The sequence below is a fragment of the Grampus griseus genome (assembly GCF_964374135.1).
Source record: "Grampus griseus genome assembly, chromosome: 11".
NCBI classification, from domain to species: domain Eukaryota; kingdom Metazoa; phylum Chordata; class Mammalia; order Artiodactyla; family Delphinidae; genus Grampus; species Grampus griseus.
In genome coordinates, this window is record NC_139005.1 from 85,955,859 (window position 1) to 85,971,748 (window position 15,890).

Here is a 15,890-nt window from a genome sequence, read left to right on the forward strand (position 1 = left end):
ATCGCATCCTATCCTACCTCCTCAGAGGAACCACAGTCCTGAATTTTATCATTCCCTTGTTTCTTTTTAGTTTGCCACATATGAATGAATCTGTCAACCATTCATTGTTTAGTTATGTTTTTGAAATTTGTATTAATGTATTCTTTGGCTTGGTTCATTTTACTCAAAATTTTTTATTTGAACTTAACCATGTTGGGATGAATAGCTGTAGTTCATTAATTTTCTTTACTGTGTAGCTTTCCTGGGGATGGACTTTTGGGTTTTTTTCCAGTTTTTGCTATTATAAAAATGTTGCCATTTTTGTATATGTCTCTTGGTGTAATTGTGCAGAAGTTTTTCTGAAGTATTGTATATCTGTGAGTGGATTGCTGGGTTCTGTGATATGTACATAATCAGCTTTTCAAGATGATGCCAGATTGTTTTCCCAAGTAGTTCTATCAGTTTACACACCTTCCACAATATATTAGACTTCCCATTGTTCCCTAACTGACCAACATTGGTATCATCGGCCTTTTGTGTGTGTGTGCACGTGCACATTGGTGTTTATAAATGATTTTATACTTAACATTCATTTCTCTGATTGTTAATGATGGTATCTTGTCTAATACTGTTAACTGTGTTTCTTTTGTGAAAAATATATTCATGTCTTTTGTTCAGTTATCTATTGAAATTTTTGCCTTTTTAAAAAAAAGTGTTTAATTTGTTTGGTGTCTTTACATATTCTGTGTACTAATCCCTTGTGTGTGGCAGATATTTTCTCATACGTTGGCTTGTCTTTTAATTTTCTTTATAGTGACTTTTGATAAATAGAAATCATTAATTTAATATAGTTGAATTTACCAGTCTTATCCTTTATGGTAGTGCTTTTTGCATCTCATTTACAAATGTCTTACCTAGCTCAAGGTTATAAAGATATGCTATAATTTTACCTAAACGTTTTGAGTTGATTTTCATAAAATCACTTGTGATTCTTTTTAGGCGATAGAACATATGTTCTACAGGAGAAGCCTGGTTGTGGCTGATTCAGTCTCACATATAACACAGCACCTTCAGCATCAGGCTCTTAATTCTATTTCCGTGGCCAAGGTATGAAAGTTCGTATGTATTCAGCATAATTATATCATCTTTCTATTTTGCCCTTCCTGTTGTTTTATTTGTGTTTTCTAGTTAAACCTGTGTACTCCATTTCTTCAAACACAGTATTCTTGGTTATTATCTCCATGGTATTTTATGATTTTGCTTAGAGTGATCAGGGTTATCTTTACTCTGAACTTGTAGCATTAATACAGTTCTATTAAAAAATGACATATTATGCATTTTTAAAATATGATGCATCTTCTTTTAAGAAATGATTTTCTTATTACATCAATACGGTAATTTTGAAGTATGCCTAGTAATTTGCTGTCCCTGACAGTGCTCAGCGATAATGTTATGGCAGTAAAGCATCTAACATTATCACAAGAAGCTGAACGGGGAAAGTATTTGTCTAAGTGCTCTTAAATTGAATCATGGAAAAGATAACTGAGAAATTTTTCTTCTGCATCTTTTGTTATTGCCTCGGATTTAAAGCTGATATTTCCTGTTTTCTTTTATCTTTAAGAAAAGAGTAATTTCTGACAAAAAATATAGTGAACAGCGTCTTGATGTGCTCTCTGCTCTAGTTTTGGCTGAAAACACTCTAAATGGACCAAGCACAAAGCAACGACGACTTATTGTTTCTTTGGCACTAAGTGTTGGCACACAAATGGTAAGTGTATTGCTATTATTTATGGAATAAAAGTGAGATCTGAGGTTTCACACTTCCCTTATTACTGACCTAAGAAACCTGTCTTACAAGTGCAATTTCTCTGCCTTTTTCCCCTCCCTGATAGAAAACATTTAAAGATGAAGAACTCTTTCCACTTCAAGTAGTCATGAAAAAGCTGGATCTTATCAGTGAACTTAGAGAAAGGTAAGTAGGTATATGTAATGATACTCAAAAGATAGGGGTAATGGAAACATCAGGGCTTTTTTTTTTTTTAAGGATAGCAAGACAAGGAATATAACTTAGGTAGACCATTAGTTCCTTTTCATAACTTCTTTAGCGTGACTAAAAGTAGACTGTGACAAGCGATCATATTTCTTTAACTTTGCTTCTACAGTAAGGATGTAGCTTTTGGAAGAACTCACATGAGAAAATATGATATAGCCCTTAGAGCATCCGGCAGACCCTGGAACATTATTGTGATTGTTGTGATGTGTATCTGTGATGGACTTAAAATTGCTGCTTTATAACAAGACTTCATCTATTTGTGAGAGACTTAGAGCCATCTGACATAGTCTTCTGTAATTTTATTTGGGGCATGAATTTGAATTACATTGTTGGGTAGCCAATCACTAAGATGAATTAGGTTTTGGAAGTGTTATTTATATAGCTCCTGTGGCTTTATTGTTTTCTTTTTATTAAGCAAGCAGTAAGTTTCTTAATGGGAAAGTGGGTCTTCTGAATTTTGATTCCCAGCCGAATTAAGGTTTCAGCACAATTTGTATTTAATGCTCATATTTGTAACATGATGTTTTTGTTGTTCTGAGAAGCTCAGATTTTTGTAGTTAGTGGCATTTAACTTTCCACCCTTGGTAGAAATACTGAGCCTTCTTTACTCTAAGATACTTAATGATCATTTTGTTGCCTGATAATGTGTGAGATAGTCACTTAGCACAGATTATAGACAGGTTGAGTGCGACTGGTTTTTGTTGTTGTTGTCATTGTTTTGGTCACAGTTTTTTGAAAAGTCTCCGTTTCAGCTTTGAGACAGGTGCATGTGATGCAGGTCTTGTAAGTCTAGTCATATCAAATAATATTGAAAATAAATTTATTTTAAACTCAAAGTTATCTGTATATATTTTTTAATACCTTTATTGGAGTATAATTGCTTTACAATGTTGTGTTAGTTTCTGCTGCACAACAAAGTGAAAGAACTGTAAGTATACATATATCTCCATATCCCCTCCCTCTTTAGCCTCCCTCCCACTCTCCCTATCCCACCCTATATTGTTTCTTAAGTATGCTTTAAAACTGAAGTGTATTTGCAGAATTCTGACAGTGTCGGGTATTGGAGTGTTTTGTTACTGTTGTTCAATTTGAAAAATACTTATTTTGTGGCTTTTCTATACTAATTTTGGGTTAAATGATGTAAGGAAAACAAAAGAGTAAGACAGAGCTTTTACCCTTATGATACATAATGTCATTCCTCTTATTATTTTTGGGGGTTACTTCAATTTTGGTACCACTAATTATTACTTTACATTGTAGAGTACAAACACAATGTGACTGTTGTTTTTTATACTGGCATCGAGCTGTCTTCCCAATTTATTTAGACGATGTATATGAAAATGCTGTTGATGCAGCCAGATTACATGTAAGTAAAGAATAATGTAAAGAATAAACCCATCATTTTTTTTGTCACTGTGTAAACCACTTTAATTAATTTTAAAATAGATCATTTAATAAACTGTTTTAAAACTGCTGATGCTGTTTTTTAATAGTGCTATGCATATTCAATAAAATTTATATAGTCTTAGATATATTTTATATTACTACTAATGAATTAATATATATTTCACTCTTCTCATATTCCTAATCATTCTCATTGCACTGGGTTTTAGTTTGTGTCAAAATAATATGACTTATTTGTCAGTAAGTTATATGTTGTTCAGATCTTTCCATTTCTTTATGGAAATGAGTGTATTTGAATGATCAAGGTAGGAAAAGGATAAGTTAATGTGCATTTTTTGTATACTTAAAGTATATGCTTCTGAGAATAAAATTCAGCTCTTACTTAGGAAAGTAAGATAGTCATGTGTAAAAAAGCCTTCAGATTGAGGTTTTGTCTTTTAAGGCAGGTGATTAACCTTTGTAATATAATTTAGAAATGTAATTTTTCTAAATTCATGTACATTCTACTTTTCATCTTAGTACATGTTCAGTGCTTTACGTGACTGTGTACCTGCTATGATGCATGCAAGGCATTTAGAGTCCTATGAAGTACTTCTGGATTGCTATGACAAGGAAATCATGGAAATTTTAAATGAGGTAACATATTTTGAGATTGAAAAGCTTAAAACATGTCTAGAATGCAATGTTTAGAAAAACTTTTTGGATTGAAGCAGGCTTTCACAAATTTAAGATTATTATTGTAAATCACAAAGGAACTATCACTATTGTGCTAAATTGGTCTTTAATTCCTAATTTTTAATATAGAAATCCAGGAATTTGGAAAACTTTTTTTTACTTTAGTAAGTAGTATATTTGAATTTAAAGTTCTGTTTGTTAGAAGAATACAAATGGAAAAGTTGGTTTGACTATTGTCTGCAGCTAATGGTCATATAGTTAAGGTAACTTAACTATTAATGTTTTATTGAATTTCATTTGGAAAGCTAATGACTGAAATATTTTATCTTTAAAAGTATAAAGCCTATTACTTGTGTAACAGATAATTTGCAATATAGTACATCCGTCCCTGTTTTAATGAAGTGTGTATTATAAACACTGATATCTTTAAAATTAAATTTCCAACTAGCAGTATTTTTATATGGAGGGAGGAATTAAAAATGAGTAAACTTCACAATATAAACCTTATATAGGTTTGATAAAATTGTGCAATTTTTAAATATAATTTCTCATATTAAATACTTGTATTTAGAAAATAAGATGCATGTCTGGCCAGTACTTAGAACCCCGTGGTACACCAGAAAAAATGATTAATTTCATTGCCTTTAGCTCAATGAGTTTTGTGATTTTTTTTTAATGATTATTACAAGGAAGCTTTAAAAAATTTTTCTCTCTTGCATATTCTCAGGACCTTTCCTCCTTTGTTGCCAGTTTCTATAAATTTTTTGCTTCAAATTGTATATTCATGTTCCTTGTAATGAAGCCATCCGACGTTAGCTTTTGATTTCTTTTTCAAGGGTGTTATACTTAAAATACTAATGAATTCATTAGAACTCATCTAACTGCTCCCTGGTCAAAAATAATCATTGATTTCAATAGATAGCAAAATAATTTCACTCTCCCAATAAAATAATATTTTACCATAGAGTATTAGACTCTTAAACCAGTTTGACACATTTTTTCATCATTGCACAGATATTAAAACTCTAACAGTGAGAACATAGACACCTAGAAGAATAATACAATTAGAATATTACTTTGAAAAATTAAGATAGCAATTCTTTTGTGAATAGCATTTGCTGGACAAGTTGTGCAAAGAAATAGAGAAGGACCTGCGACTTTCTGTGCATACTCATTTAAAGCTGGATGACAGAAACCCTTTCAAAGTTGGCATGAAAGACCTGGCCCTTTTTTTCTCTCTGAATCCAATTCGGTTTTTCAATCGTTTCATTGACATTCGAGGTGAGTGTTCTGGTTTCCTTCTTAGGGTCATATTCTATATCTGTTTGCCCTGTTAAAGAGCAAATAACAAAAACGAAACCTTGAGAAAATCTTTCTTTGTATTAGTGCATTTATTCTTGAATTCCTTTTTGTTTCTTCATTTTTATTTTCCTAGCACCTTATTTTAAAGGAAGAAATTTAATGTTCAAAAACAGGTTGTTTCCTTTTTAGTTTCATTTCTCTTCCTTTCCTGCTGTTCATGAATCAGAAAAGTTTTGATTGGTTTTTTTTTTTAAGCTTATGTAACTCACTACCTAGACAAGACTTTCTACAATCTAACGACAGTAGCTCTTCACGACTGGGCCACTTACAGTGAAATGAGAAATTTAGCTACTCAGCGTTATGGATTGGTTATGACCGAGGCACATCTTCCTAGTCAGACTTTGGAACAGGTATAGTATAAACTGTTCTTGGTATAGTCTGATTGTAGCATGATAACAGTATTTCTCTAAGAAAAATTCTTTCTTTTTATTTTATTTAGTACATGTTTATATTCCAAGAAAAAACCTCACACTTGAGAAGAATAAAAAATTAGATGGTGCTAAATTGCTTTATGAAAGAATTTACCACAGCCTTCCAAATGTTTATACTTTTCCTTTTGTTGAAAATTTGAAATATACATAGATTTATATACAGCTTTTCGGAAACGTGTCGGGATAGTGAAGTGACTTCTGCCGAATTTTAAAAAGTTTAATCAAGGTGACAGTTAAGGATTTTAAACCTAAATACAATATATAAGCTTTAATGTCTTAGAAAATTGGTTAAATTTATGTAATTGTATTTGTCTTAAAATGAGGAGTGCAAACAAGTATTTAGGTTTACTAATTCAATAAGCTGATTTACAGTATGGCAGTATCTCATGAGTGCAAAGGTTTGTTTTCAGTTAATGTGCATGTAATTCTTTCTAAGATAATCCAGATAATATTTACCAAGAAATCGTAATTCAGTTCCAAAAGTTGAAGATCATAATTTTTCATTCATCTTACTGCATATATAGGGACCAATTGCAGGATCAGTTTGTATATCCTTTCATTCATTTATTTATAAATTTAATATTTACTGAAAACATGCTAGACACTGAACTACATTTAGGGATACAAAAATAAATAAAAACAGTCTCAGCTCATGTGGGAGAAAAAAAATGAGTAAATGAATTTTTAGATTAAAACATGAGAAAATTTATAATAAAAGCTTAATCAAAGGGGTATTGTGATATTACTTTGACCCCCAATTAGAAAAGCTGTGGAACAGTTTGTATGATACCATTAGGTATTAGAGTAATAACTGAAGAAAGAAGGATTCTTGTTAGGTAACTTGTATATTAAAAGTGGTCTAGTATGATTAAAAGAAGCATAAGGATTTGGAATTAGATTTTTTTAAATCCCTGGGTTCTGCCTCTTCCTAGTTTCCTTGCGGAACTCCCTTAGCTTCATTTTCTTCAGCTGTGGAATTAAGAATAATACCTTATATTGGCGAATTCCATATAAAGAACCTTGCACAATGCCTGAAAAATAGTATATATTTTATAAATGTATACTGTTTATATATAATACACATATTCTGGCTATTATATATAGAATAATAGCCAGAATCTGGCTGTTATTTTAGAATCTTTTAGAATCTAAAATAGAATTCTAAAATAATTAGAATTCTAAAATAGAATTTTAAAATAATTAGAATTCTAAAATAGAATTCTAAAATTCTAAAATCTAAAATAGATTCTAAAATCTATTTTTATAATCTGGTCGTTAGTTTACTTTGCAAAAAATATAGAAAAGATCCTTGGGAAGACAGATATTCTCAAGAGTGGTGGCAAAATGATTGTGAGTCATGGATCTTTGAAATTTTAAATTTAACTGTTCCTGTCTACACAAAAGGAATAAGATAACAAGCAGTTAGATTTCCCCAAGCAGATAGTCCTAACTGTACATGTCTGAAGGCTCTTTTTAACCTTTGGTTGTACTTTTTGTATAGTTGTTCTTTAAAATAATTTTAAAATATTGGGAGACTTGGTATAAGCAGTAAGTCACTATGTTGATATGTCTGATTACTTTAAACTAATAATAATAGAACTTCTTTGTGGATTGTTTTGTAGGGCCTGGATGTCTTGGAAATTATGAGAAACATTCATATATTTGTGTCTCGATACCTCTATAATCTCAACAATCAAGTGAGTGAGTTTCAGAAAAAAATTTTTTTATATCTTTATTGGAGTATAATTGCTTTACAATGTTGTGTTAGTTTCTGCTATACAGCAAAGTCAATCAGCTATGTGTATACATATATCCCCATATCCCCTCCCTCTTTAGCCTCCCTCCCACCCTCCCTATCCCACCCCTCTAGGTTGTCACAAAGCATTGAGGTGATCTCCCTGTGCTATGCACCAGCTTCCCACTAGCCATCCATTTTACATTTGGTAGTGTATATATGTCAGTGCTACTCTCTCACTTTGTCCCAGCTTCCCCTTCCCCCCACACCCATGTCCTCAAGTCCATTCTCTACGTCTGTGTCTTTATTCCTGCCCTGCCACTAGGTTCATCAGTACCATTTTTTTAGATTCCATATATGTGCATTGGCATATGCTATTTGTTTTTCTCTTTCTGACTGACTTCACTCTGTATGACAGAGTCTAGGTCCACCCACCTCATTACAAATAACCCAGTTTTGTTCCTTTTTACAACTGAATAATAGTCCATTGTATAAATGTGCCACATCTTCTTTATCTATTCATCTGTTGATGGAGATTTAGGTTGCTTCCATGACCTGGCTATTGTAAATAGTGCTGCAGTGAGCATTGTGGTACATGACTCTTTTTGAATTACGGTTTTCTCAGGGTATATGCCCAGTACTGGGATTGCTGGGTCATATGGTAGTTTTACTTTTAATTTTTTAAGGAACCTCCATACTGTTCTCCATAGTGGCTGTATCAATTTACATTCCCACCAACAGTGCAGGAGAGTTCCCTCCCTTTTCTCCACACCCTCTCCAGCATTTTTTGTTTGTAGATTTTTTGATGATGGCCATTCTGACTGGTGTGAGGTGATACCTCACTGTGGTTTTGATTAGCATTTCTCTAATGATTAGTGATGTTGAGCATTCTTTCATGTGTGTGTTGGCAATCTGTATGTCTTCTTTAGAGAAATGTCTGTTTAGGTCTTCCACCCATTTTTGGATTTGTTTGTTTGTTTTTTTGATATTGAGCTGCATGAGCTGCTTGTATATTTTGGAGATTAATCCTTTGTCAGTTTCTTTGTTTGCAAATATTTTCTCCCATTCTGCGGGTTGTCTTTTTGTCTTGTTTATGGTTTCGTTTGCGGTGCAAAAGCTTTTAAGTTTTATTAGGTCCCATTTGTTTATTTTTGGTTTTGTTTCCATTACTCTAGGAGGTGGGTCAAAAAGGATCTTGCTGTGATTTATGTCACAGAGTGTTTTCCTCTACGAGTTTTATAGTGTCTGGCCTTACATTTAGGTCTTTAATCCATTTTAAGTTTATTTTTGTGTATGGTGTTAGGAAGTGTTCTAATTTCATTCTTTTACATGTAGCTGCACCACTTATTGAAGAGGCTGTCTTTTCTCCATTGTGTATTCTTGCCTCCTTTGTCAAGGATAAGGTGACCATAATGTGCGTGCAAGAAAAATTTTTTTAATGTAGAAAGGCTGAGGGGCAAAGAATTGATTCTCAATAGTGCAAGTTAGTAAAATAAAGAAGACAAAAAATAATTGTTTAGAGATCATCTTGTTTATTCTTTTGCTTTGACTGTATTATCATTTTGAATGACTTTTCAATTATCTCTAATAAAATAAAATTGTAAAATTCTTGGGTTAACTGGCCAGTGTTTGCTACTGATTGTGTTTGTTTCATTACAGATTTTTATTGAACGAACAAGCAATAACAAACATTTGAACACTATTAACATTCGGCATATTGCTAATTCAATTCGAACACATGGCACAGGAATCATGAATACAACAGTAAGAACCTTCTGGGAGGGAGGTTGTGTGGGTAATAGACCCCTGTTGAATTTGGTAGTTTGAAAAGTAGTTTTTTTCATCAAATATTCTGGTAAATATACATTATTGCTTGTTTATATTATACCTTAATCTCCATTTTTCTGTTTGGTATAATTAAAATGTCTGTCACTGAAATTGTGTTAGATGTCATGGAAGCTTTGTAATTCAAAAGGCACCTTAGGGACTTCCTTGGCGGGCCAGTGGCTAAGACTTCTCCTTCCAATGCAGGTGGTGTGAGTTTGATCCCTGGTCGGGGAGCTAAGATGCCACATGCCTCGCAGCCAAAAAATCCAAAACATAAAACAGAAGCAGTATTGTAACAAATTCAATAAAGACTTTAAAAATGGTCCACATCAAAAAAATCTTAAAAACAAAAAAAGGCACTTTAGAATGTTTTACTGTCTTAAGATCATCATTATAAATAACATTGGAGATTTGAGGACATCAGCATTAAGTATATATCTGGGTGGATTGTTTGATATTTTCTGTAAGTTGCTTCTGAAAGCAAATCATTGATAGTTTATTTAACATCAGTCATGTTCTTTTTTTGGGAGGGCGTTTACTAGTTATTTGATATCTATAAAAATAGCAATTTTCTGAAAAAATATCTTGAATCTTCTTAGAAATGGGCATTCAGTCACTTGCAAGAATCATTTGAGCTTATATGCTATGTTTCCTTCAATGGAAAAAGAGAAGTCTTTAAATTTACCTGGTTTTCAGGCCACAGTTTCTCCTTGAGGAAAGAAGAATGCAAATGTTTAAACAGTAAAGTGTTCTTAAGCATATTTGAGTAAGGGAATAGGAAGAAGTTACATGACTGGAAAGTTACATAGGGACCATTTTAGTGTAGTGGGGAAGCCATTGAAGTCTTTGAGCTGATAAGTAATGTGATTGGAGCTCTGTTAGTGGTTATCAATAGAGGAAGGGGCCATAGGTAGTCAGAGTTTCAAATTTAAAACAAGGAGTTATCCATGTAGAGATGTCTGAGCCTTTCAGGATGAATAAACTCTGAACCTTTAAGGATCAAACTCTTCTTTGACCTCATCTGTCAAACACTCATTCATGTAACAGATATAATTATGCTCATATTTTATGTGTCTCAGGCACTGTGCTGGGCACTGGGATAAGAAAAACAGACATTTCCTGCTGTCATAGTAATTGTACTCTAGCAGGAAAAACAGTTGTTAATCAGTTAACCACACTAATGAATGTAAATTCCTGATGTCTGGTGATGATGAGGTGAGCATAGAAGAAATAAGAGTTACCTGGCAGAGTTACCCACTCTTAAGAATGGAAAGGATATGGGCTTCCCTGGTGGCGCAGTGCTTAAGAATCTGCCTGCCAGTGCAGGAGACACGGGTTCGAGCCCTGGTCTGGGAAGATCCCACATGCCGCGGAGCAACTAAGCCCGTGCACCACAACTACTGAAGCCCATGCACCACAACTAGTGAAGCCCACGCACCATAGAGCCCGTGCTCGGCAACAAGAGAAGCCACCACAATGAGAAGCCTGCGCACCACAACGAAGCGTAGCCCCCGTTCGCCGCAACTAGAGAGAGCCCGTGCAGCAACAAAGACCCAACGCAGCCATGAATGAATAAATAAATAAGTGTATGGAAAAGAATGGAAAGGGTAAAGAAGAGACTACTAAGACTACTACTGCTGAGGAGATCAAGAAAAAGCAATGTTTAAGCCACAAGAAAAGTTCTGAGAAAGCACACATTTATATAACTGGGTGATGAAGACTGTTACAAAGGGCATACTTGTACAAAAATAATTAGTAATATTTGAGGGTGGTGGGGATGGAAATTAGTACAAGGCTTTCATCTATAGGTCAGAATTAATCTTGTTATTTTGACTTTAATCTCAGCTCCAATCCTACTTTTTCCAGTGTTTTCTGAGTCTAGGTCAGGGCCTTTTAACCCATTCTCAGAACACCTGTACTTCTCATTTTAGAAATTATTGCAGTTGAGATATAATAGTTTATTTAACATATACTTGTCTTAAAATGCCTGTCCTGCTAGAATATACACTTCATGATGATGACCATGTCTAGCATGAGAGCAGGTACATTGCCTTGTACATAAGAGGTGCTCAAAATATTTATGGATAAATAATTGAATGTTTACCCTCTTCCTTCAGGAAAGGTCTCTTGCACCATGTTTCTTACTTTAGTATCGTTTTAGACATGTAGATTAGTAATAAGTAATCTTATGAATGGTGGAACATAGAAGCTTCTGAGTGTGGTTTATGACTTGAAAACTAGAGCGTCAAATCTGGTTTATGATTCTCACTATAGCTCTTAGTCTTATTATGAAAGTATTTTCCATTTTTTTAATTTCTTTTTTCCTTTTGTGTCATAAAAATAAGGGGAGCTTTTAGAAAGCTCTGTAAACTTGGGCAAAAAAACTTCATTTATTTAAATAATTCAGGTCCAACATGAATTAGACTTTATAAATAGATTATTTTATTCAGTAATATTGATTTGAAATTAATTTTCATAACATTCTCCAATTTTTGAAATTTTAATTTTATAGGTTAATTTCACCTACCAGTTTTTGAAAAAGAAGTTCTATATATTTAGCCAATTTATGTATGATGAACATATCAAATCCAGATTGATTAAAGATATTCGGTTTTTCAGGGAAATCAAGGACCAAAATGATCATAAGGTATTTTTACGTCTTCTTTTTAAGGTAGTTTGATTTAACTGTTGAGTATATAAGCATACCTTACATTACTGTGCTCTGCTTTATTGTGCTTCTCAGATACTGCCTTTCTTACAAATTTGTTTGTGGCAAACCTGTGTTTTCAGATGATGGTTAGCATTTTTTAGTAATAAAGTATTTTTAAATTAAGGCATGTACTTTTTTTACACATAATGGTATTGCACACTTAATAGACTGCAGTGCAATGTAAACATAACTTTTATATGCACTGGGAAACCAAAAAATTCATGTTACTTTATTGCGATATTTGCTTCATTGTGGTGGTCTTGAACCAAACCTGCAGTATCTCCAAGGTTTGCCTGTATGGCAAATGTTTATGCTAAAATTCATTTTGGGTTTTTCTTCTCTTGGGTTGTTTTTTTCTTTATTATTTTTCACATAACGTCTCCTTGATTTGGCTTCCTATTTTCTATATTTTCCCTTGCAATTTCTTACTCTTTGCATTCACTGTAAACAAAAGTGTAAGGAAAAATTAAATGATCAATGTAGTCAGGTGTTACCTTTCTTTCTTTTAAAATAATACACAAGCAGAACATACTCATTTTGAAACATTTAGGCAATATAGAGTGCATAAACTAAATCTCCTCCTTCATTTCTCTTTCCTTCCAGTTCCATTTTCTGGAGGCAGTTGCTATTAACAGTGTCATGTGATGCCCTCCAGATGTCTGTGTGATAAACATGTATTTGTGCATTACAAATACTGCTTTTTTTTCTTAACAAAAATGGACTAAAACTAAACATACTGTTTTGCGGTGTGCTTATCACATGTCAGTACCTATAGGTGTACCTCATTCTTTTAAAGAGTTGATAGTAAAGATGTATACTGTAACTCCTTTAACCTTCTCCTACTGAGTGGATATTTAGTTTTTTCTGTGTTACAAATGGTGCTACACATAACATCTTCGAACATTTATCTGTGTGTTCAAATATTTTTGAAAGATTCCTTGAAGAGGAAAAGGGCAAAGAATATGAGTATTTAAAATTCTGATACATATTGCCAAGTACTCTAAAAATACTGTACCAACTGACAGTCCCATCTGTAATTTATAAGAATGTCATTTTCCCTTCACCCTCAGGGCTAAGTTTTCCCATAGTGAAATGAAGAATTGCAAGTGGTAACAGTACAGAGGCATATAGCCATGTGGATGGAGAACCAACAGGCTTAGATGGATCTTAACGTTTGATGTGCCGCATCCAGAACTGTCTTAAGCATCACCTAGTTCCAGCCCTTTTATACACTAGTTTAGTTCTTTTCAGTGTCAGAGCGGCAAAATATTACTTTCTGGTGAAATAATTATTAAAATTACAGATTACAGTTATCAGTACAAAATTATATTCACTCATCTTTATTGGAACAGAAGTTACTAGTGTTTAGAGAAATAAATAATAATACTGTTGTTGGATAAGTATTGTTTCCATTTTTTATTAATATAAAATGATTAATTTTCTAAATCTTTTAATGGGCTAAGACTTGAAAAATTATAAACCCCTGATACTTCTCAGGCCATGGAAACTTGGTCACACATTTCTGAACAAATGTTTCTAGGAGGAATTGATTTCTTTTATCTATCTGACAGAGTTGTTGGGTCTAGGGAGACAAATAATGTTGGTGGAAAACCTAAAGTTGGTGGCATTAATAATTATTCTCCTTATTTAATTTGTATTTACCTTGAATATTGGTAGTTTTGTGCTATAAATTTTTTGTCATTAGACTTCAGTGACTTTTTTTAAGCACAATGGAAATACAAAATTAGAAAGGACAGTGGTATTGTCATGGTAGGCATTTTATGTTTTAGGGGTCTTTGTTAATAATGGTAGTCTTCAAATTATCTCTCTAGTATCCTTTTGAAAGAGCAGAAAAATTCAATCGAGGCATCAGAAAACTTGGAATAACCCCAGAGGGACAAAGCTACCTTGATCAGTTCAGGCAGCTCATCAGCCAGATTGGTAAGTTATTGTAAAAGTGTTGTTGGGAAATAAAGTACAAACCCCAAGAATCTATCGCATATTTTAAGTATCTCATACGAATAAACTTCAGTATGTGAGTGCCTGAGTTCAGCTTTATCCCACTAATAATTTCCTTTTCTTACTAAAAGTTTTTCAAGTATGATTAGACTGTTGGTGCATAATAATTAAGAGATTGTGGATTAATTTAAATAAATGAAATATTTATAAATAAAATAATATAAATATTTTTGTGGATAAGCTCTTCAGTTAAATTAAAAATATAATAACTAACTCATCTCAAAGGCCATACTCATGGTAAATAGTCAACTGGTAACTATTTATTGGGTACCTACTCTGTTCAAGGCACTGTTTTAGACTTTTTAAAGTTAAGCCTAAATGCAAAGGTGTAAAATGTTTGTGTGAAAAGTTAACTAATAATTTTTCTATGCTACATCATTTCATATTTATATATAATTTCTTGAGTTGTCCTTCTGCTTACAAGTAGAACTTGTCTTCTGAAATGTGTAATACTATATTTAAAAACAAGAACTGCATTTAAAAATAATCCTAGATTAAAAAAACTTTATGCTTACTAGAGCTTTTCACATGTATTATCTCTATTAATATCCACACAGTAACCCTTGAGATTGGCACGTAGTCATGTTTTTAAAGATGAAAAAAGAGAAACACAAGAGAGATAAGTGGCTTTGCTGGGACTTTTTTGGCTCCAAGTCCAAAGGTGTTTTGTATTCTTCACAGTTGCAGACACCAAGCAGTTAGTAAATTCTTACTGACTATAATTTGGTAAAATTGTGCCTCCTGAGATTCATTCATTCATTTATCAAACATTTATAAAGGCTCTGTTATACCAGTTATTTTTCTAGATGCTGAGAATACAAATAGCCTTTGTTCTAAGGGGCTTTAAGTTTACTAGTGGGAAGGGTGTTATAAGCATTTAGTTAGGTAGTAAAGTCAGTGAGCACTAGCTTAAGTTTTATAAATTAATTGGTTTACATATTAGGCCTTTCTATTTTGTATTAGTACAAGAACTTAGAGAATTTTACCTTAGTAAATTTTTAATTTTAAACAATTTAATAATGAAGTCAAATAAGTACTTTTTTATTCATAGTAATATTTGATGACATATTAGATTGTAAACGCTTGGAGCAATAGTTTTTAACCCTTTCTGAGAATCTGATGAAAACTCTGGATTGATTTTTGTTTTTCCCAGAACAATGCCCATATGCACGTTCACGTACATTTTTGAGTATAGTGTACTGGAGTTCAGATGCTCAAAGTCAGAGTCCATGGGCCTCAAATTAAGAGCTGTTTTTCTGGAGCAGTGTTACTTAAAACTTCACTTAATTCATACACCAGTATGAGTTTTTTCCCCCATGTGAATACTGCCTGGTTGGATTCTGGCTACATTTTGAAGGTAGAGCCAACATAATTTGCCCATTGATTAGATATAAAGTGTGAGAGAAGGGAAAGAGTCAGGGATGACTTCAGCGCATTTGGCCTGAGCTACTGGAAGGATAGAATTGTCAGTTTCTAAGGTAGAAAATATAATTGGGGGTGAAGATCTTGAGTTTGAGTTGAACTTACTAAATTAAAATTTCTCTTAGACATGTAGGTGTAGGCATTGGATAAAAAAGCCTAGAGGAGTAGCCCAGGTTGGAGATATTAGTTTGGGAGGCATCAAATAAGGATTTCTGAATATCACTTCCATCTGTGTGTGTGTATGAGAGTGAGAGAGAGACACAAACACATACT

General features: G+C 33.1%; 1 protein-coding gene across 5 annotated transcripts in view; it reads left to right on the forward strand.

The window, feature by feature from the left end:
* Positions 1-15,890, forward strand: part of WASHC4 (WASH complex subunit 4) — a 52,139-nt gene that overhangs the window by 25,083 nt on the left and 11,166 nt on the right. For all 5 annotated transcript variants that reach the window (XR_014297485.1, XM_082667034.1, XM_082667035.1 and 2 more), the window contains 11 exons: positions 979-1,086; positions 1,601-1,747; positions 1,872-1,951; positions 3,293-3,398; positions 3,956-4,072; positions 5,224-5,392; positions 5,669-5,823; positions 7,527-7,601; positions 9,299-9,403; positions 11,979-12,113; positions 14,009-14,117. Coding sequence is in view for 4 of the 5 variants with exons in the window: in XM_082667034.1 (XP_082523160.1) it covers positions 979-1,086; positions 1,601-1,747; positions 1,872-1,951; positions 3,293-3,398; positions 3,956-4,072; positions 5,224-5,392; positions 5,669-5,823; positions 7,527-7,601; positions 9,299-9,403; positions 11,979-12,113; positions 14,009-14,117 (1,306 nt within the window). In the remaining variant the exon portion in view is untranslated. The remainder of the gene's footprint in view (positions 1-978; positions 1,087-1,600; positions 1,748-1,871; positions 1,952-3,292; positions 3,399-3,955; positions 4,073-5,223; positions 5,393-5,668; positions 5,824-7,526; positions 7,602-9,298; positions 9,404-11,978; positions 12,114-14,008; positions 14,118-15,890) is intronic.